The 14,118-nt window shown below is 39.7% G+C and overlaps 1 protein-coding gene and 1 long non-coding RNA gene across 2 annotated transcripts in view; both read left to right on the top strand.

Annotated features, from left to right (window-relative positions):
- Fam241a (family with sequence similarity 241 member A) overlaps positions 1-6,417 on the top strand; it is a 30,602-nt gene extending 24,185 nt beyond the window's left edge. The window contains exon 2 of the mRNA NM_001109651.1: positions 5,955-6,417. Coding sequence (NP_001103121.1) covers positions 5,955-6,200 — 246 coding nt within the window. The 3' untranslated portion in view covers positions 6,201-6,417. The remainder of the gene's footprint in view (positions 1-5,954) is intronic.
- A 1,709-nt stretch (positions 6,418-8,126) lies between these two features.
- On the top strand, positions 8,127-12,756 carry LOC147996535 (uncharacterized). The gene is made up of 2 exons (XR_015672548.1): positions 8,127-10,049; positions 10,173-12,756. It is a non-coding gene; the product is annotated as an uncharacterized LOC147996535 (long non-coding RNA).
- The last annotated feature ends 1,362 nt before the right edge of the window (positions 12,757-14,118 follow it).

Raw genomic sequence — 14,118 nt, 5'->3', positions numbered from 1 at the left:
GTGTGAGGTGAAATCTCAGGGTTGTTTTGATTTGCATTTCCCTTATGACTAAAGATGTTGAACATTTCTTTAGGTGTTTCTCAGCCATTCAGCATTCCTCAGCTGTGAATTCTTTGTTTAGCTCTGAACCCCATTTTTTAATAGGGTTATTTGTTTCCCTGCGGTCTAACTTCTTGAGTTCTTTGTATATTTTGGATATAAGGCCTCTATCTGTTGTAGGATTGGTAAAGATCTTTTCCCAATCTGTTGGTTGCCGTTTTGTCCTAACCACCGTGTCCTTTGCCTTACAGAAGCTTTGCAGTTTTATGAGATCCCATTTGTCGATTCTTGATCTTAGAGCATAAGCCATTGGTGTTTTGTTCAGGAAATTTTTTCCAGTGCCCATGTGTTCCAGATGCTTCCCTAGTTTTTCTTCTATTAGTTTGAGTGTGTCTGGTTTGATGTGGAGGTCCTTGATCCACTTGGACTTAAGCTTTGTACAGGGTGATAAGCATGGATCGATCTGCATTCTTCTACATGTTGCCCTCCAGTTGAACCAGCACCATTTGCTGAAAATGCTATCTTTTTTCCATTGGATGGTTTTTGCTCCTTTGTCAAAAATCAAGTGACCATAGGTGTGTGGGTTCATTTCTGGGTCTTCAATTCTATTCCATTGGTCTATCTGTCTGTCTCTGTACCAATACCATGCAGTTTTTATCACTATTGCTCTGTAATACTGCTTGAGTTCAGGGATAGTGATTCCCCCTGAAGTCCTTTTATTGTTGAGGATAGCTTTAGCTATCCTGGGTTTTTTGTTATTCCAGATGAATTTGCAAATTGTTCTGTCTAACTCTTTGAAGAATTGGATTGGTATTTTGATGGGGATTGCATTGAATCTGTAGATTGCTTTTGGTAAAATGGCCATTTTTACTATATTAATCCTGCCAATCCATGAGCATGGGAGATCTTTCCATCTTCTGAGGTCTTCTTCAATTTCTTTCCTCAGTGTCTTGAAGTTCTTATTGTACAGATCTTTTACTTGCTTGGTTAAAGTCATACCGAGGTACTTTATATTATTTGGGTCTATTATGAAGGGTGTCGTTTCCCTAATTTCTTTCTCGGCTTGTTTCTCTTTTGTATAGAGGAAGGCAACTGATTTATTTGAGTTAATTTTATACCCAGCCACTTTGCTGAAGTTGTTTACCAGCTTTAGTAGTTCTCTGGTGGAACTTTTGGGATCACTTAAATATACTATCATATCATCTGCAAATAGTGATATTTTGACTTCTTCTTTTCCGATCTGTATCCCCTTGATCTCCTTTTGTTGTCTGATTGCTCTGGCTAGAACTTCAAGAACTATATTGAATAAGTAGGGAGAGAGTGGGCAGCCTTGTCTAGTCCCTGATTTTAGTGGGATTGCTTCAAGTTTCTCTCCATTTAGTTTAATGTTAGCAACTGGTTTGCTGTATATGGCTTTTACTATGTTTAGGTATGGGCCTTGAAATCCTATTCTTTCCAGGACTTATCTGCATACTCTTTAAACATGAGGAGATAAAATGTGTTGAAAGTTAGAAATCCCTGAAAGCAACTGGAGAAAAACAACTGACCACATACAGAGGAGCTTAGTGGAAGTAACAGCTGATTGATAAGAGTCATCAGGTAAGTAAGAGGCTGGCTGAGAAGGATCAGAGGCCAGGAGACTAGCATGCCAGTGAAGCTGAAGCACTTCACCTTCAATTAGTAAAGCTCAATTCACAAGCTGTCGCACTGTTCAAAGGCATTTCTCTTTTATTTGGTGTACATCCTGGCGTGTGTACTTGAGTAAATTCACCTTCTTCATTATGACTTCCATGGGTTCATGTGACCAAAGATAGATCCAGTCTTAGTGTTTACTGCTGTAGCCATCTGTGTCCTCTGATATTACAGCCATGGTTTATCTGCATATTCGTATGCAGTATTTTAAAACGGTGTCTTCTTTTTATTAGTAGGCTTATGAAACCTGACCTTTTTATTCATGGTTTTTAAAGTATGAAAGTGATGTAATTAAGTTTACCCTTAATTTGTTATCATTAGGGATTTTGAGGGTAGCAAGATGGCTCAACCAGTAAATCTGCCTGCCTGTTACACAAGCCTGGTGGCATAAATTCAGTCCCCAGAACTGAAAAAGGTGAAAGGAGAGGACCAGCTACACAAAATCATTCTCTGACCACCACACATGTGGTGCTGTGTATTCCCTTACAAACATTACTCACACATCTACACCCTCTGCGCACACACACTCACACACTCCTATGTAACAAACGAAAAATTTTGAAAGGATTTTGAATCAGTTGGGTTACTCTTATATTTTTTCTGTGTATGTCTTCAATCATGAACAAACAAGGGCTGTCAGTGCCTCGCTGAGAACACTCTCTAAAAGTCCTGTGTAACTAAAAGGAGCCATTCGTTTGACAAATGGTCTTCATTGGAGTCTCACACACAAAGAACAAAGTCTGGCAGAAACACAGATGATGAATGTCAGAGCAAGGAAAGCTCCTTCTGATTTCTGCTTCAGTTTACTGTTTGTGTGTGAAGTAGATTTTCTTATTCCAGTCCTGACAGGTGGATTTTCTTCATGCTTGATGGAAGGCTTGGGGTCGGTCTGTCGGTCGGTCGGTCTGTCTGTCTGTCTTTCTTTCTTTCCTCTCTATGTTTTGACATTTTAATGTAGATTCCAACCACTATAAGCTATGAAACTGTACAAGTCTACAGATAGTTTTACCTCATTTAAATTTTTGCACAAGATTAAAAATAAATTTGAACAATTTTCCTGCTTGATAAACTTACTTTAAAACTGGGAGAAAAGATGTAAAGAATCATACTGATTCTGGAATAAATTCACCTGGAGAGAATTTGGCTGGAGAGATGACTCAGCCGTTAAAGGCTAGGCTCACAACCAAAAATATAAGACTCATACTGATGTTTAGTTTGCTTGGTTAACGAGTTAAATGTTCTTCTGTAAAACAAAATATTACCATAGCCTTTGTTTTTCAGAGATGAAATATATAAAAGGTATCTGAAAACTAAGGTATTCATCACTAATTAGAAAGCAGCTGTTTATGGGGATGAGGGTGTGGCCCTACACACCTGTGCTGAGTGTAAGTCAGCACTGGCAGCTTCCTGACCTCTAACTAGAGATAGTGATGGAAGTAATCAAGGTAGTGCTGTGACTGGTCCATGGTAGGTCCTCCGTGTCTCCACTTTGCTACATCATTAATAGTGCTACAGACATCATGGTTACCCTGGAGGTAACAACCTTAGAAATATACGAGGACCCCAAAACTTCTCTGTAGATAGAGAGCTCGCCCTGGGCCCTACTGGACCTTGCTAGTTTAGCAGCATGGCCCATTTCCTCCCCGTGCTTGCAAAGTGTCATCCTTGAGTTGTTTGAACCTCTGTTCAGTTCGTTGTAGGAATCTAATGTTTTCATAGAACTGTACTTGTGCCTACACATTTTTGGGGGGCATTTTCCTAGTAACCTTTTCTTAGTTGGCCACACTAGTGAGGTGGTAAAATTTAGTAATCATTAAATTTTGTCGATATGTATGTATTTGTTCATTGTACTTATTTTCTCTAATGTGTATATATTTGAAAAATATATACATTTATATTGGTTTGAAAATATTGAATTTTTAATATATTCTATTTATATATTTATGTATATATGTAATATTTATATCTAATATAATATAATGTAATATATGCTATATGAATAGATTCAGGCTGCAATAACTACAGCTTGCCCAAATTTACTTGTACTACCTTGCTATCTCAGTGACAGCTCAAGGCAGCTCCTACAGGATCCTTGCTGTCTGCTTGTCACTGCACCCAGACTTACAGTTAACTCACTCCCTGCTGGAGTTAAGAGCTGCAACAGCTCCCTCTGAAAACCCCAGGCACACGCATAGACTTAGTTCATTTTACAAGGACATTAAGATAAATACCTGTTCTATCTGATCTGGGCGCTTCGTTCATATTAAACCCACAAAGTACAGGGGGGGAAAAACAACAAAAAAAAAAAACTTAGAAACTTTCAAGAACTTCCCAAAACCCAAAGTACAATGAATACGTAGACAACAATAGATTCTAAAGGGTTTTTTTAAAAAATAACTTTAAAAATAAACCAAAACATTATCAACATTATTAAACAGTAAAGAAATCAAGACGTTGACACAGAACAATTGCAAACTAAATCAAAGATTCTTCAGATGCTGCTGTGGGAGGAAATGGCTTGCCATCAGACAAGCACAAACTTGTATGTTTTAATGTAGTATTAAGTATCATGGAACACATAAAGAATGAGGAACTAATAAGCATAAGATTAATCCAAGCAGATTACCTTCTCTTTTCATCTGTTTGGTGTCTCTCTGGTCTTTCTATTATTATAACCTAATAGGAACCAGAAATGTTTACAATATTCCACAGGATTATACTATTAGTCAGTTTTTCATTACTGTCATGAAATACCAGAGACAGGCTAAAAAGAAAACGTGTTTTATTTAGCGAATGGTTTTGGATCTTACAAATCCTAATGAACTGATACAGGCAGGTTAACGTTCCACCGCGGCTGCCTTACCTCAAGGTAGAATGCAGTCTCAGGAGCAACAGCTACATGGTGGGACAGGAATGCAAACAAAGCTTGGTCAAATCAAGGTCCATGCCTTTCCTAACAGTTCTCTTCAAGAAGTAATAATCGATTTTTAAAACAAATTCTCATTTGGCATAACCTCCCACTAAGTTCCACCTATTGAAGCTTTAACCTCCTGATATCATACTAAAGACCACACCCTCAACAAATAAACCTTTGAAGAAACCACAGAAGTGGGTTGGAAACATTAAGAACTAGCATAATGTTCTGAATTGTAGAAAGATTTGATAATAACAATACTCTTGGAATATACAGTTAGGTATATGTGGAAATTTTCTGGGGCTCTGACTTCTCTAGACTTTTGCTTGTTTATAAAATTAATCCTAATTCAAAACTTTGTTTCCCCTGATGAGATTAACAGGAAGCATTTACAGTCTTAGTGTTTTGACAGGAAGCTATGCAAGAGCCCCACATAAGCCTGCATAGCTAGCAGAGGCTTCAAATGAGAGATCAGAACAGCCATGGCTGAGAACAGTAACGAGTCAGCCCCCAGCCAGCTGAGCTTGATTTGTTAAAACTTGAGTCACAGACATGTGTTCACCAAGTTAGAGTGACCAGGAAGCCTGCTTTGTGAAACAGGAGAGGAGCAGAAAGAGGACTCTGCAACCAGGCTCTCAGAGGAGAGAGAGGAAAACATCATTCTTCATTTACATAGGTACCTTGGTGCAACTCCAGGAATCTGGAGAGTGAATGGAGGTGGAGGAGGGCCTACATCTTACAAACCAATGATCTAGTTGGGGATTTAGTCAGAGCTAAGTCTATAAGAAACTGATGAGTGCTTTTTCTGTTCCTGAAAGGAGTGGTAGACAATATGTCAATCCAAAGGAATATTCCCATTGTCTGAACAATGGGAATTTGTTCTGTGACACAAATGTATTATATTCTTGGAGATCAGGACTCTAGATCACAAGGATATGCTCCTTTCAGAGATACTAGATCTGGTCTTTTCCTTCTCCTGAGTCACTGACTGCCTGTAGTCACTGCTCGTGGCTCCTCCCTCCATCTTCCAACCAGGAACAAGCATCTTACCAGCTGTCTGTTATAAAGGTTCTTGGTTAGATCAGTCCATGGGGTATCGGGGTAGCCCCTTCTCAGAATCACCGCCTTACTTGTGTCTGCAAACTACCTCTGCCATGGGACGTTATGTACTCATGAATTGTGGACATCTTCATTAGTGATTACCAGAAGTGTGTGCCCAGCTATTTGGAGAAGATGTTGTGAGATCATTGTTATTGGAGGTATTTACATGTTTCTTATGTCCATATCTTGGTGTCTTTTTTTTTTTAAGGATGCTGAAGAACCACAAAACCACTCTGGCGAACCCATTGGAGATGACTACAAAAAGATGGGAACGCTTTTTGGTGAACTGAACAAAAACCTCCTCAACATGGGCTTCACAAGGATGTATTTTGGAGAACGGATTGTGGAACCAGTAGTGGTCATTTTCTTTTGGCTTATGCTATGGTTCCTGGGCCTGCAAGCCCTTGGACTGGTTGCTGTTCTTTGCCTTGTCATTATTTATGTACAGCAGTAAAACACTGGACATTTGGTAGCCATGTATGTAACCGATAGAGCTATCTACTTGGGCTTTTTGAAAGCCAAAGTAGTTTGACATATTTCATATTGTGTCCTGGCTATTTGTAATTTAAATTATAAATGAGTGTTCTTTAAAACTCAACTCTTTGTTATAACAAGGATGAATATATATTTTTGACTATATAGTAACGTACTCAAACTCTTTTTCACTCCTGTGATCTGTACCTACCTTTAGATACCCCTTCCCCATGTCACATCTGAACGCCAGGAGACAGCAGCGGGATTAGCAGGACATGAAGTTCACTGAAACGCTGTAGTTCTTGTGACGTTCCAGTGAAAACATGTGGAGAGAAAAAGGGGAAATGCGGCTAAGAATAAGTTTTAATTGGGAAACTGTTCCACTTGCAACTCCGTTGAGAAATCCCGTTTGGGGGATATGTTTGTCCGTGTTACCTCTGTGTAGTCTAAAACAAAGTGAGCGATAAGCGCACGCACTGCTGCGGTGCTGTGCGAGCGATGATGTTACTTCCTTCACACTGAGAATAATGTACTTGTTGTTGGTAATGCTTTTGGGTTAAATGTAAGTTTTTATATGTTATACTTAGGCCTCTACGAGATTGTAAAGTTGGAGATGATTCCGGTGCTAACTTCTTTTTGTGAGTTTCTACAGCTGGGTGCCTGGCAGTGCCTGCCATCTGGTCCCTAGCCTAGCCACGTGCATGTCTTTTCTAGACATTTTCAGTGCATTTTTTCCCTAAAAGTTCATAATTTTATAGTTCTTTTCTAACAATTACTCCAAGATGTAAAACAATTCATTTTCTGTCACAGCATGGAGTTTTCCTCCCAAAAAAGTGATTTCTATCTTATTTAAGAAAAAAATCAAATAACTTTTTTGATATCTGTATTGGAGAGTACGAAAGGACAGAATAAAATCACATGCTTAAATTTAGAACTCAGTAGCCAATTGTAATTTTGTAGGATTAAAGCAATTGGCTAGCCATGTTTCTAATGTATAGTATGGGGTTTTATTACACTAAACAAGCATCTCTTTAAATACAGTTTGAAAATGAAAAATGACTTGCTACTTTCCATTTTGTAAAAGAACCTAAAACCTTATACTTTTGTCTAAGAGTCATCTATTTGAACAAAGAAATTTAAAAACAAAAGTGTGGTGGTGAGGCTCTGTTGTTTGACAGGGCATTAACTAAAGCCCTGCTTAGTTAATTTAGTTAAAGTCTGTTTACTGGGCCACTTGGTAAAGTTCTCACTCCTGAAGTTTTAAATATTATTATGCAAGAAATTCTGAAGCAGAAAATTGTGAGAACATTTAACTTGACTTTCTGAAATCAGTAATAGTGCACAAAAGAATAAGAAGTCAGGAGCACAGACTATATTGTGCATCTCTATATTGTATGTAAACATAGTCTTTTAAATTTGGCTTTTGAAAAACCAAAGTTTGTACTATATCATTGGGGTTTTTTTTGTTTGTGTGTGTGTGTGTGTGTGTGTGTGTGTGTGTGTGTGTGTGTGTTTATTATATTTTTGCGATCACCTACCTTTCCAAACTGAATATCAGTGTCAGGTGTTTGGAAAACAGTCCCCTTTGTATACAGTAGGATTGCAAGGTTCCAACAGAATCTATGAGGGTTTGCCTATGTGCACAAAATGCTAATAAGTACATTCTTCCCTAGTGCTACCAGGACAGCCAGCTTCCTTTTGGAATGCAAAATAAGACAAGTGCACATAACAGCAGCTCTGGTTCTACCTGTGTTGCTTGTCATACGTGCTTTAAAAGAAGTCCTAGAATATATTATATAATACCCCATCAACACTATTCATGTGCACACTGGTGTCAATGGGTATATAATAAAAAATAGGCCTTTGATTTTTTTTTTACCTCCACATACATTACAGATTAATGTAGTATGCCATCAAAACTTATGCTTAAAATAGAAAAAACTTAATATGAAATATTTTCTCTTTATTTCACACATTAGAATGCAGATTATACTGTTATCTTGAAGTACAGCATAGTTTCTTTAGTTCGCAGTATAAAAATAGATTCAAAATAGTTCCCAATTATTTTAGTTTTAAATGTAAGTAAAAAGATTCCTTACAAGCTAGAAAATAGGAGTTACAATGCTAAGGTCATCAGACTGCTGGTGGGCACAGGATCGGTACTGTCAGCCTTGTGTTCAAAGACAAAGTCAGGAACTAAAACCAACTTGACCACACATAAGTGATCCGTTCTCTTTGAACTGAACAGTATTTCGTGCAGCTCATTTTCCTGTTAAGCTGCCATTCTTGTGAGAACAGAGTGCATTTGTCCACAGAAGCCACATGAACTGGCTCACAAGAGCCTACACTATGTTTTCCTGCCTTTGGTGACATCAAATTGGTAGATTAAATTGGCTGTGGTGAGAATATTTACGTCATAAAAACTGGCGTGCACTACAAAGAAGGGCTATTTTTTCTGAAGAGCCAGTTTGAAAAAGACCTCAGCGTATTCCCAATCAGCCACCCTGGAGGCCACATTTCCATGGCTACCACAGTCTTCAAAGCAAAGAAGACAACAAGAGAGGCACGTGCATGCAGCGTGCCCCCATGTTCCCACCCAGAACCACCTCTTTCCCATGTGGAGGCTGGACCACAGTTGTCTTTGAAGTATGTGTCTGACTGAACGTTTTCATGAGAGACCATCTTTCTGGGTTGCCAGTGAGCTGCAAATCCACAAAAGATGAGGCAGGAGATAAGGAAGAGAGAGCCACAACTTTTGGCTTAAGACCAGTTGAAATTTATAATCTTAAAAATAGTCAAATCTAGGCATTGAGAAATCCAGAGGTCTATGGCTTATAGCTTCTATTCAAGTTGTTTCACAAATGTCTGTTCATTCCAGATCATGAAAACTACTTTCATTATCAGCTTTGGGCTTTAAAAAGAAAACAAAAGAAAAGCATCAAATTATATTTGTAAACCTGTTAAAACTCTAGTAAATACTTGGCCAGGAAGAATATACAAATTAAAGAGGAATACTCAAGTTAAGGCATTATTGGTGGATTTAGTCTATGGTAACTACAACTGAAGTTACCTGCATCAGACCAGCATCCTGGTCCCAGGTCCCTCCACACCCCTACTCGTTGCTATTTGCATACTAACAACTCCATCTGCATCTCCAGTTGAGGGCACTGGGCAGGCTAAGGAGCCCTCAGCTTAACTGCTTGCTCACAAAATTCCTCAAAGATCTTATCTTTCTCTAAAGCCTTCTCTTTGCATTCCACTCCCTTCAGTCTGAGGTGTAGGAATCTTAAGGACAATCCTTAGTGCCTGTCTCTCCCACGCTGCCCATGGAAAACCAGTTACTGAGTCCTACCTGTTTTGTTTCTAATGACGTCTTTAATCTCTCTACTTGTCTTCTTTCACACACAGTCTGTGCAGCTGTCTTCTCACCTGGTAGGATTCTCCCCTGTGACAATCTCAATCAGCCTCCCCACCTTCATTGCTCACTCTGGAGTTAAGTGAAATCTCTAAAGTTTGACTTTGATCTCCTTGACTTTAATCTTTTGAATGACTTCTTGTTGCTATTCTGGCAAAGCCTACACTCTTATAATAGTCACGTCTCCTTTCATGATCCAGTCTTTCAGACCAATCTTTCTGTACCACTACCCTCTCCAGACTACACGGAATTCTTCTATCAGTGTCTTGAAAGAGACACACTTTCTTCAAGCACTTTGTATGTGCCTTACCTTCTTCAGTCCCAACGCCTGGCCCAACCAGATTGGCCAACTACATGGGGTACTCAACTTCAACATCATCAAACTTCCCTTTAAATTCAGTTTGGGCGCACGGTGTCCTTGGTTCCCTTTTTTTTTTTTTTTTTTTTTTTTTTTTTTCTTTTTTTTCGGAGCTGGGGACCGAACCCAGGGCCTTGCGCTTCCTAGGTAAGCGCTCTACCACTGAGCTAAATCCCCAGCCCCCTTGGTTCCCTTTTTGATAACATCCATCAACAGTGGATGGTCACATGGTCACCATGTAAGACTCGAGAAGCCCCTCCCTCCCCACCCCTAGCCCTACGTCCGGGATGTCTCACTCATAGAGACACAGAGACAGAGATCAATGCAATAAGCAAGAGGTTTAATGATCCAGTGCACTGGGGTGGCTCTGTAATCGAGACAGAGGCAACCCCAAATGACAAAAGCACACATTTTTTATACACTTGTGGTGGACAGCCTTGACCCTTACATTCATCAATGGTGAGATATTTTTGGCACTCGGATGGGGACTGCTAAGGGTCCTTCCCTTTTCGCAGTTAACTCATTCACAGGGATGGGGGACTGCTAAGGGTGGTGAGCTCATTTCCTAGAACAAGGTGTTATCCTAAATTCTTTGGACAACATGTTGGTCCCAGCCACCGGGTATTTCCCTAAGACAGCCTTTGTCCTTAAAGTTTGAGTTTTAGCCTTTGTCCTTAAAGTTTGAATCTTACAGCCACATGATCAGAGAACATTTCTATTGTGTCTATAGTTACATTGCCAGTGCCTACCAGGAGAGTTGGCATGTAATAGGTTCTCAAAATAATTGTCAGATGAGATCATCAACTTCACAAATTCTCATTCTCCTTATCCTCATTAGCAAAGAAGCACAGGGATGGTGGCTTGCGTCTCTGTGGTAGTGTTTGCAATGCATGGTCAAAGCCCCAGGTTCCTTCCCGGGCATTGAGAAGGAAAACAAAGAAGGACAAAGACCTACAGATATGCTTGCATATTGTTGTGTTTTATAAAAGAGAGAGAGAGAGAGAGAGAGAGAGAGAGAGAGAGAGAGAGAGAGAGAGAGAGAGAGACCAGGATATGTTTTGTAGACCCAGGTACGGTGAGGTGTGGGGGTGCCTCAGTGGGCCCATGCTGAGGTATCCCTTACCCCTGAGGTACCATCCATACGATGGGTATAGTGTAGAATAGAGTTTATTTAGGACATGGGAAGAGGAGATGAGAAGGGAGTAGAAACTGAGAAAGACGAGAGACAAGAGAGGAGAAGGAGGAAGAGGAAGAGGAGGAGGAGGAGGGGAGGCCTGGAACAGGTGGAGAGAGATAGGGGGAGGAGGAAGGGAAGAGAGGGAGAGAGGGGAAGGGGTCTGGGAGAGAAAAGACAGAGAGTAAGAGAGAGAGGAATGGCCAAGCAGCCCCTTTTATAGGAAGCCAGCCTACCTGGCTTGTTGCCAGGTTAACTGTTGGGAGGAGCCTAGAAGGAATGCTAACACACATCAGAAGTCTTTGGTTCCAAAAATAGTAATTGTTTGTAAAGAGAGGGGTTGCATGTGTACATTACAATAATATTTATTCACTTGACCCCTGTTGCTGTTAATGTACGTGTACGGCATTGCTACCACGCGTTCACGTTTTTAGAGACAGTGTATTTTTGATGCCATGTGTGGTTGAATAACTATCTCTCCCTTACTAAACTTTCACTCTACCAGCATTTTTCAATTGGGCTTTGTCTGCTAAATTTTAATTTTTTTTTTCAAAAACAACTTTAAAGCAAGAATTTTCAAATATCTGCTCTTGATATTTTAAACTATTTAAAAAAAACAAGTTGTTTTTCCCACTTAGCCCAGTAGCCCAAATGTTGTATATTAAGTAGCAAGCATTCTTTTCAGACCGCCTCCCATGTGCTCCTCCTTAGGTAATTGGTGCGCATCGGTTTGAAAATTGCCGCAGCCACAGCATCCCTGAGGCAGAGTAGAATTTGTCTACTCCTCCCTGTAGCTGGAACAGGAAACCAGAGCCCACCATCTACGTATGTGGCCTTTAAGTTGAGAAGTAGGAAAACCAAGGTGAAGCTAACCCTTTACCTCCAAGTTGACTGGACTGTTTCTGTTGCTTTGGCTGTTGCATAAATGAAGATTCTAGAATGATCTCAGATCCAGAACAGGCATTAATGTGCTTAGCAAATCTGAGCTGTCTATCACTACTTATAAAATGTCTTTCAAATTTCCCAGAATATTAGAGTAGAGTGACTTAACGTGAGTGTGAGTCCTGCCACATTATGCAGGAATTATTATTACATATTATGTATATTATTATATTTTGATGTGATTTTTTGATGAGGAGATGAAAAGTCTATATAAATGAATTTATAACACCATAAGTTGACTTAAAAAAATCTAAATTATTCTTCTATAGAGTAATATGTAAAAATGCTACCCTTACTTGAGAATATACATCATCTACTGAAAGCCCTTCTCTGACTTGTTAGTCACTTTTACTAATGAGCATTCTCGGTTTTAGGTATGTAACATTAAAAATAGTCATGACGCATTCTATTAGCTAATATATTTTCTGCTCTAAGGCATAAGAGTCTGCATATAAATGCAACATAAAAATGAAGGCTAAGAAGAAAAAAGGAACAACACTCCCTTGATGTCAGCTTGAAAGATGAACCATAAATTAGTCTTGCATATAAAACCAAAGTGATCATTTTCCTTACTGGGTAAAGCATTTAAGTGTGAAACCAGTTTGATTTGCTTTCAATAAAATCCTACATGAGTTTTCCATATATAAGAGGCCTCTAAACTGTGGTTATGTTCTGATGATTCCAGTATGCATTATTGGAATATGAATATCTTCCACACGTCAGAAATACATTTTGTACTCTCAATATGTAGGAATATTATAGTTTAGCAAGTTGGCACAGGAGAGTGTTGATAATTTATGCTTATGATCCTATGAATGATTTGAGAGCTGTGGCTCATCAGCATATTTCATGAGACTGCCTTCCTACACATCACTAACCTGGGAACTGATCAAAATCAAAGTTTGAAGTGTAGTCTTATACTAAATGGTGTTGTTTTCACACCATTATAAAGTTAAAAACTAGTAAATCAAACCATATTTGTCAGGGATACTCTGTGCAAATAAACAGTAAGAGTGGGGCTGCTATGGTACTTACTCTAGGTCAAGTTCCCTGGGAAGTTGGCTCAGAAGCAGTTAGCACTCGGGAACATCAGGGAGGCCCCTGGGATCTGGGATCAGCACCTGAGAGCTGTAAAGGAAGCAAGCAGAGAGCCAAGCATACAGTCAGAACAGGCCTAGGTAGTCCTACTGAGTGCTCCAAAACCATCAGGGCTCTTCAGCACTCCACACACTGGCAGAAGGCAGTGCTTTTTGGCCAAAACCAAATCTTCAGACATGTCTGAGGACTGGAGGTTGTCAGCTAGCAGATATAGATGTAGCGTCTTTAGTCTCAAGCAGAAGATTAGAGCCACACAATACTGCAGCTATTCCGGATCCCATTCTTTTCTTACTTCACCTCCCGTAGTACCTGAGTCCTTCCTAGTTCTGTTCTCGGCTGGGTATAGCAGTGCTCCTCTTTAACCCCTGCACTCAGGAGACCAAAGCAGGCAGATCTCTGCGTTTGAGGCCACCTGTTCTTCTCAGTGCTGTGCAAACTATCACATTGTACGTTCATTCGTCAGGTGGCTACCGGGGATTTGGTTGTGTTACCTAGTTTTTCTAATAAGTCAGATATTGAATGCAGTAAAGCTTTCATGGACTATAAACAGTATGTTCAACAAAGACCTCCTAACAGTACTAGGAATGGGTGAAAATGTAAATGCCATTATTTAAGGTAATAGGAAATCCATTTTGTGCACATAAACTGCTTAGATCAATATCTCAGTCACCCAATCCTCCAGGTGGGGCCAATTGTCTTCAAAGCTTCTCTTCTAGCTGGAAGTTTCCAGAGTAGTTATAGATGTTTCTAAAACTCTGGTTTGAGCTTTCTGGCTCTGTTCCAATTCTCAAAGGAGTCTGAGTAAAAAGAAGATTTTCAGAGCATGTTTGAAACACCATGTTCAGTGGCAGAGAAGAACTCATCCGTGAGGAAACCATGCCGCGTGCAGCACCGCCACCCTAGCATGCAGT

This window comes from Rattus norvegicus, chromosome 2, assembly GCF_021556685.1.
Source record: "Rattus norvegicus strain SHRSP/BbbUtx chromosome 2, alternate assembly SHRSP_T2T, whole genome shotgun sequence".
Classification (NCBI taxonomy): domain Eukaryota; kingdom Metazoa; phylum Chordata; class Mammalia; order Rodentia; family Muridae; genus Rattus; species Rattus norvegicus.
Note: the sequence above shows the minus strand (reverse complement) of the source record. Positions and strands in the feature narration are given on the sequence as shown.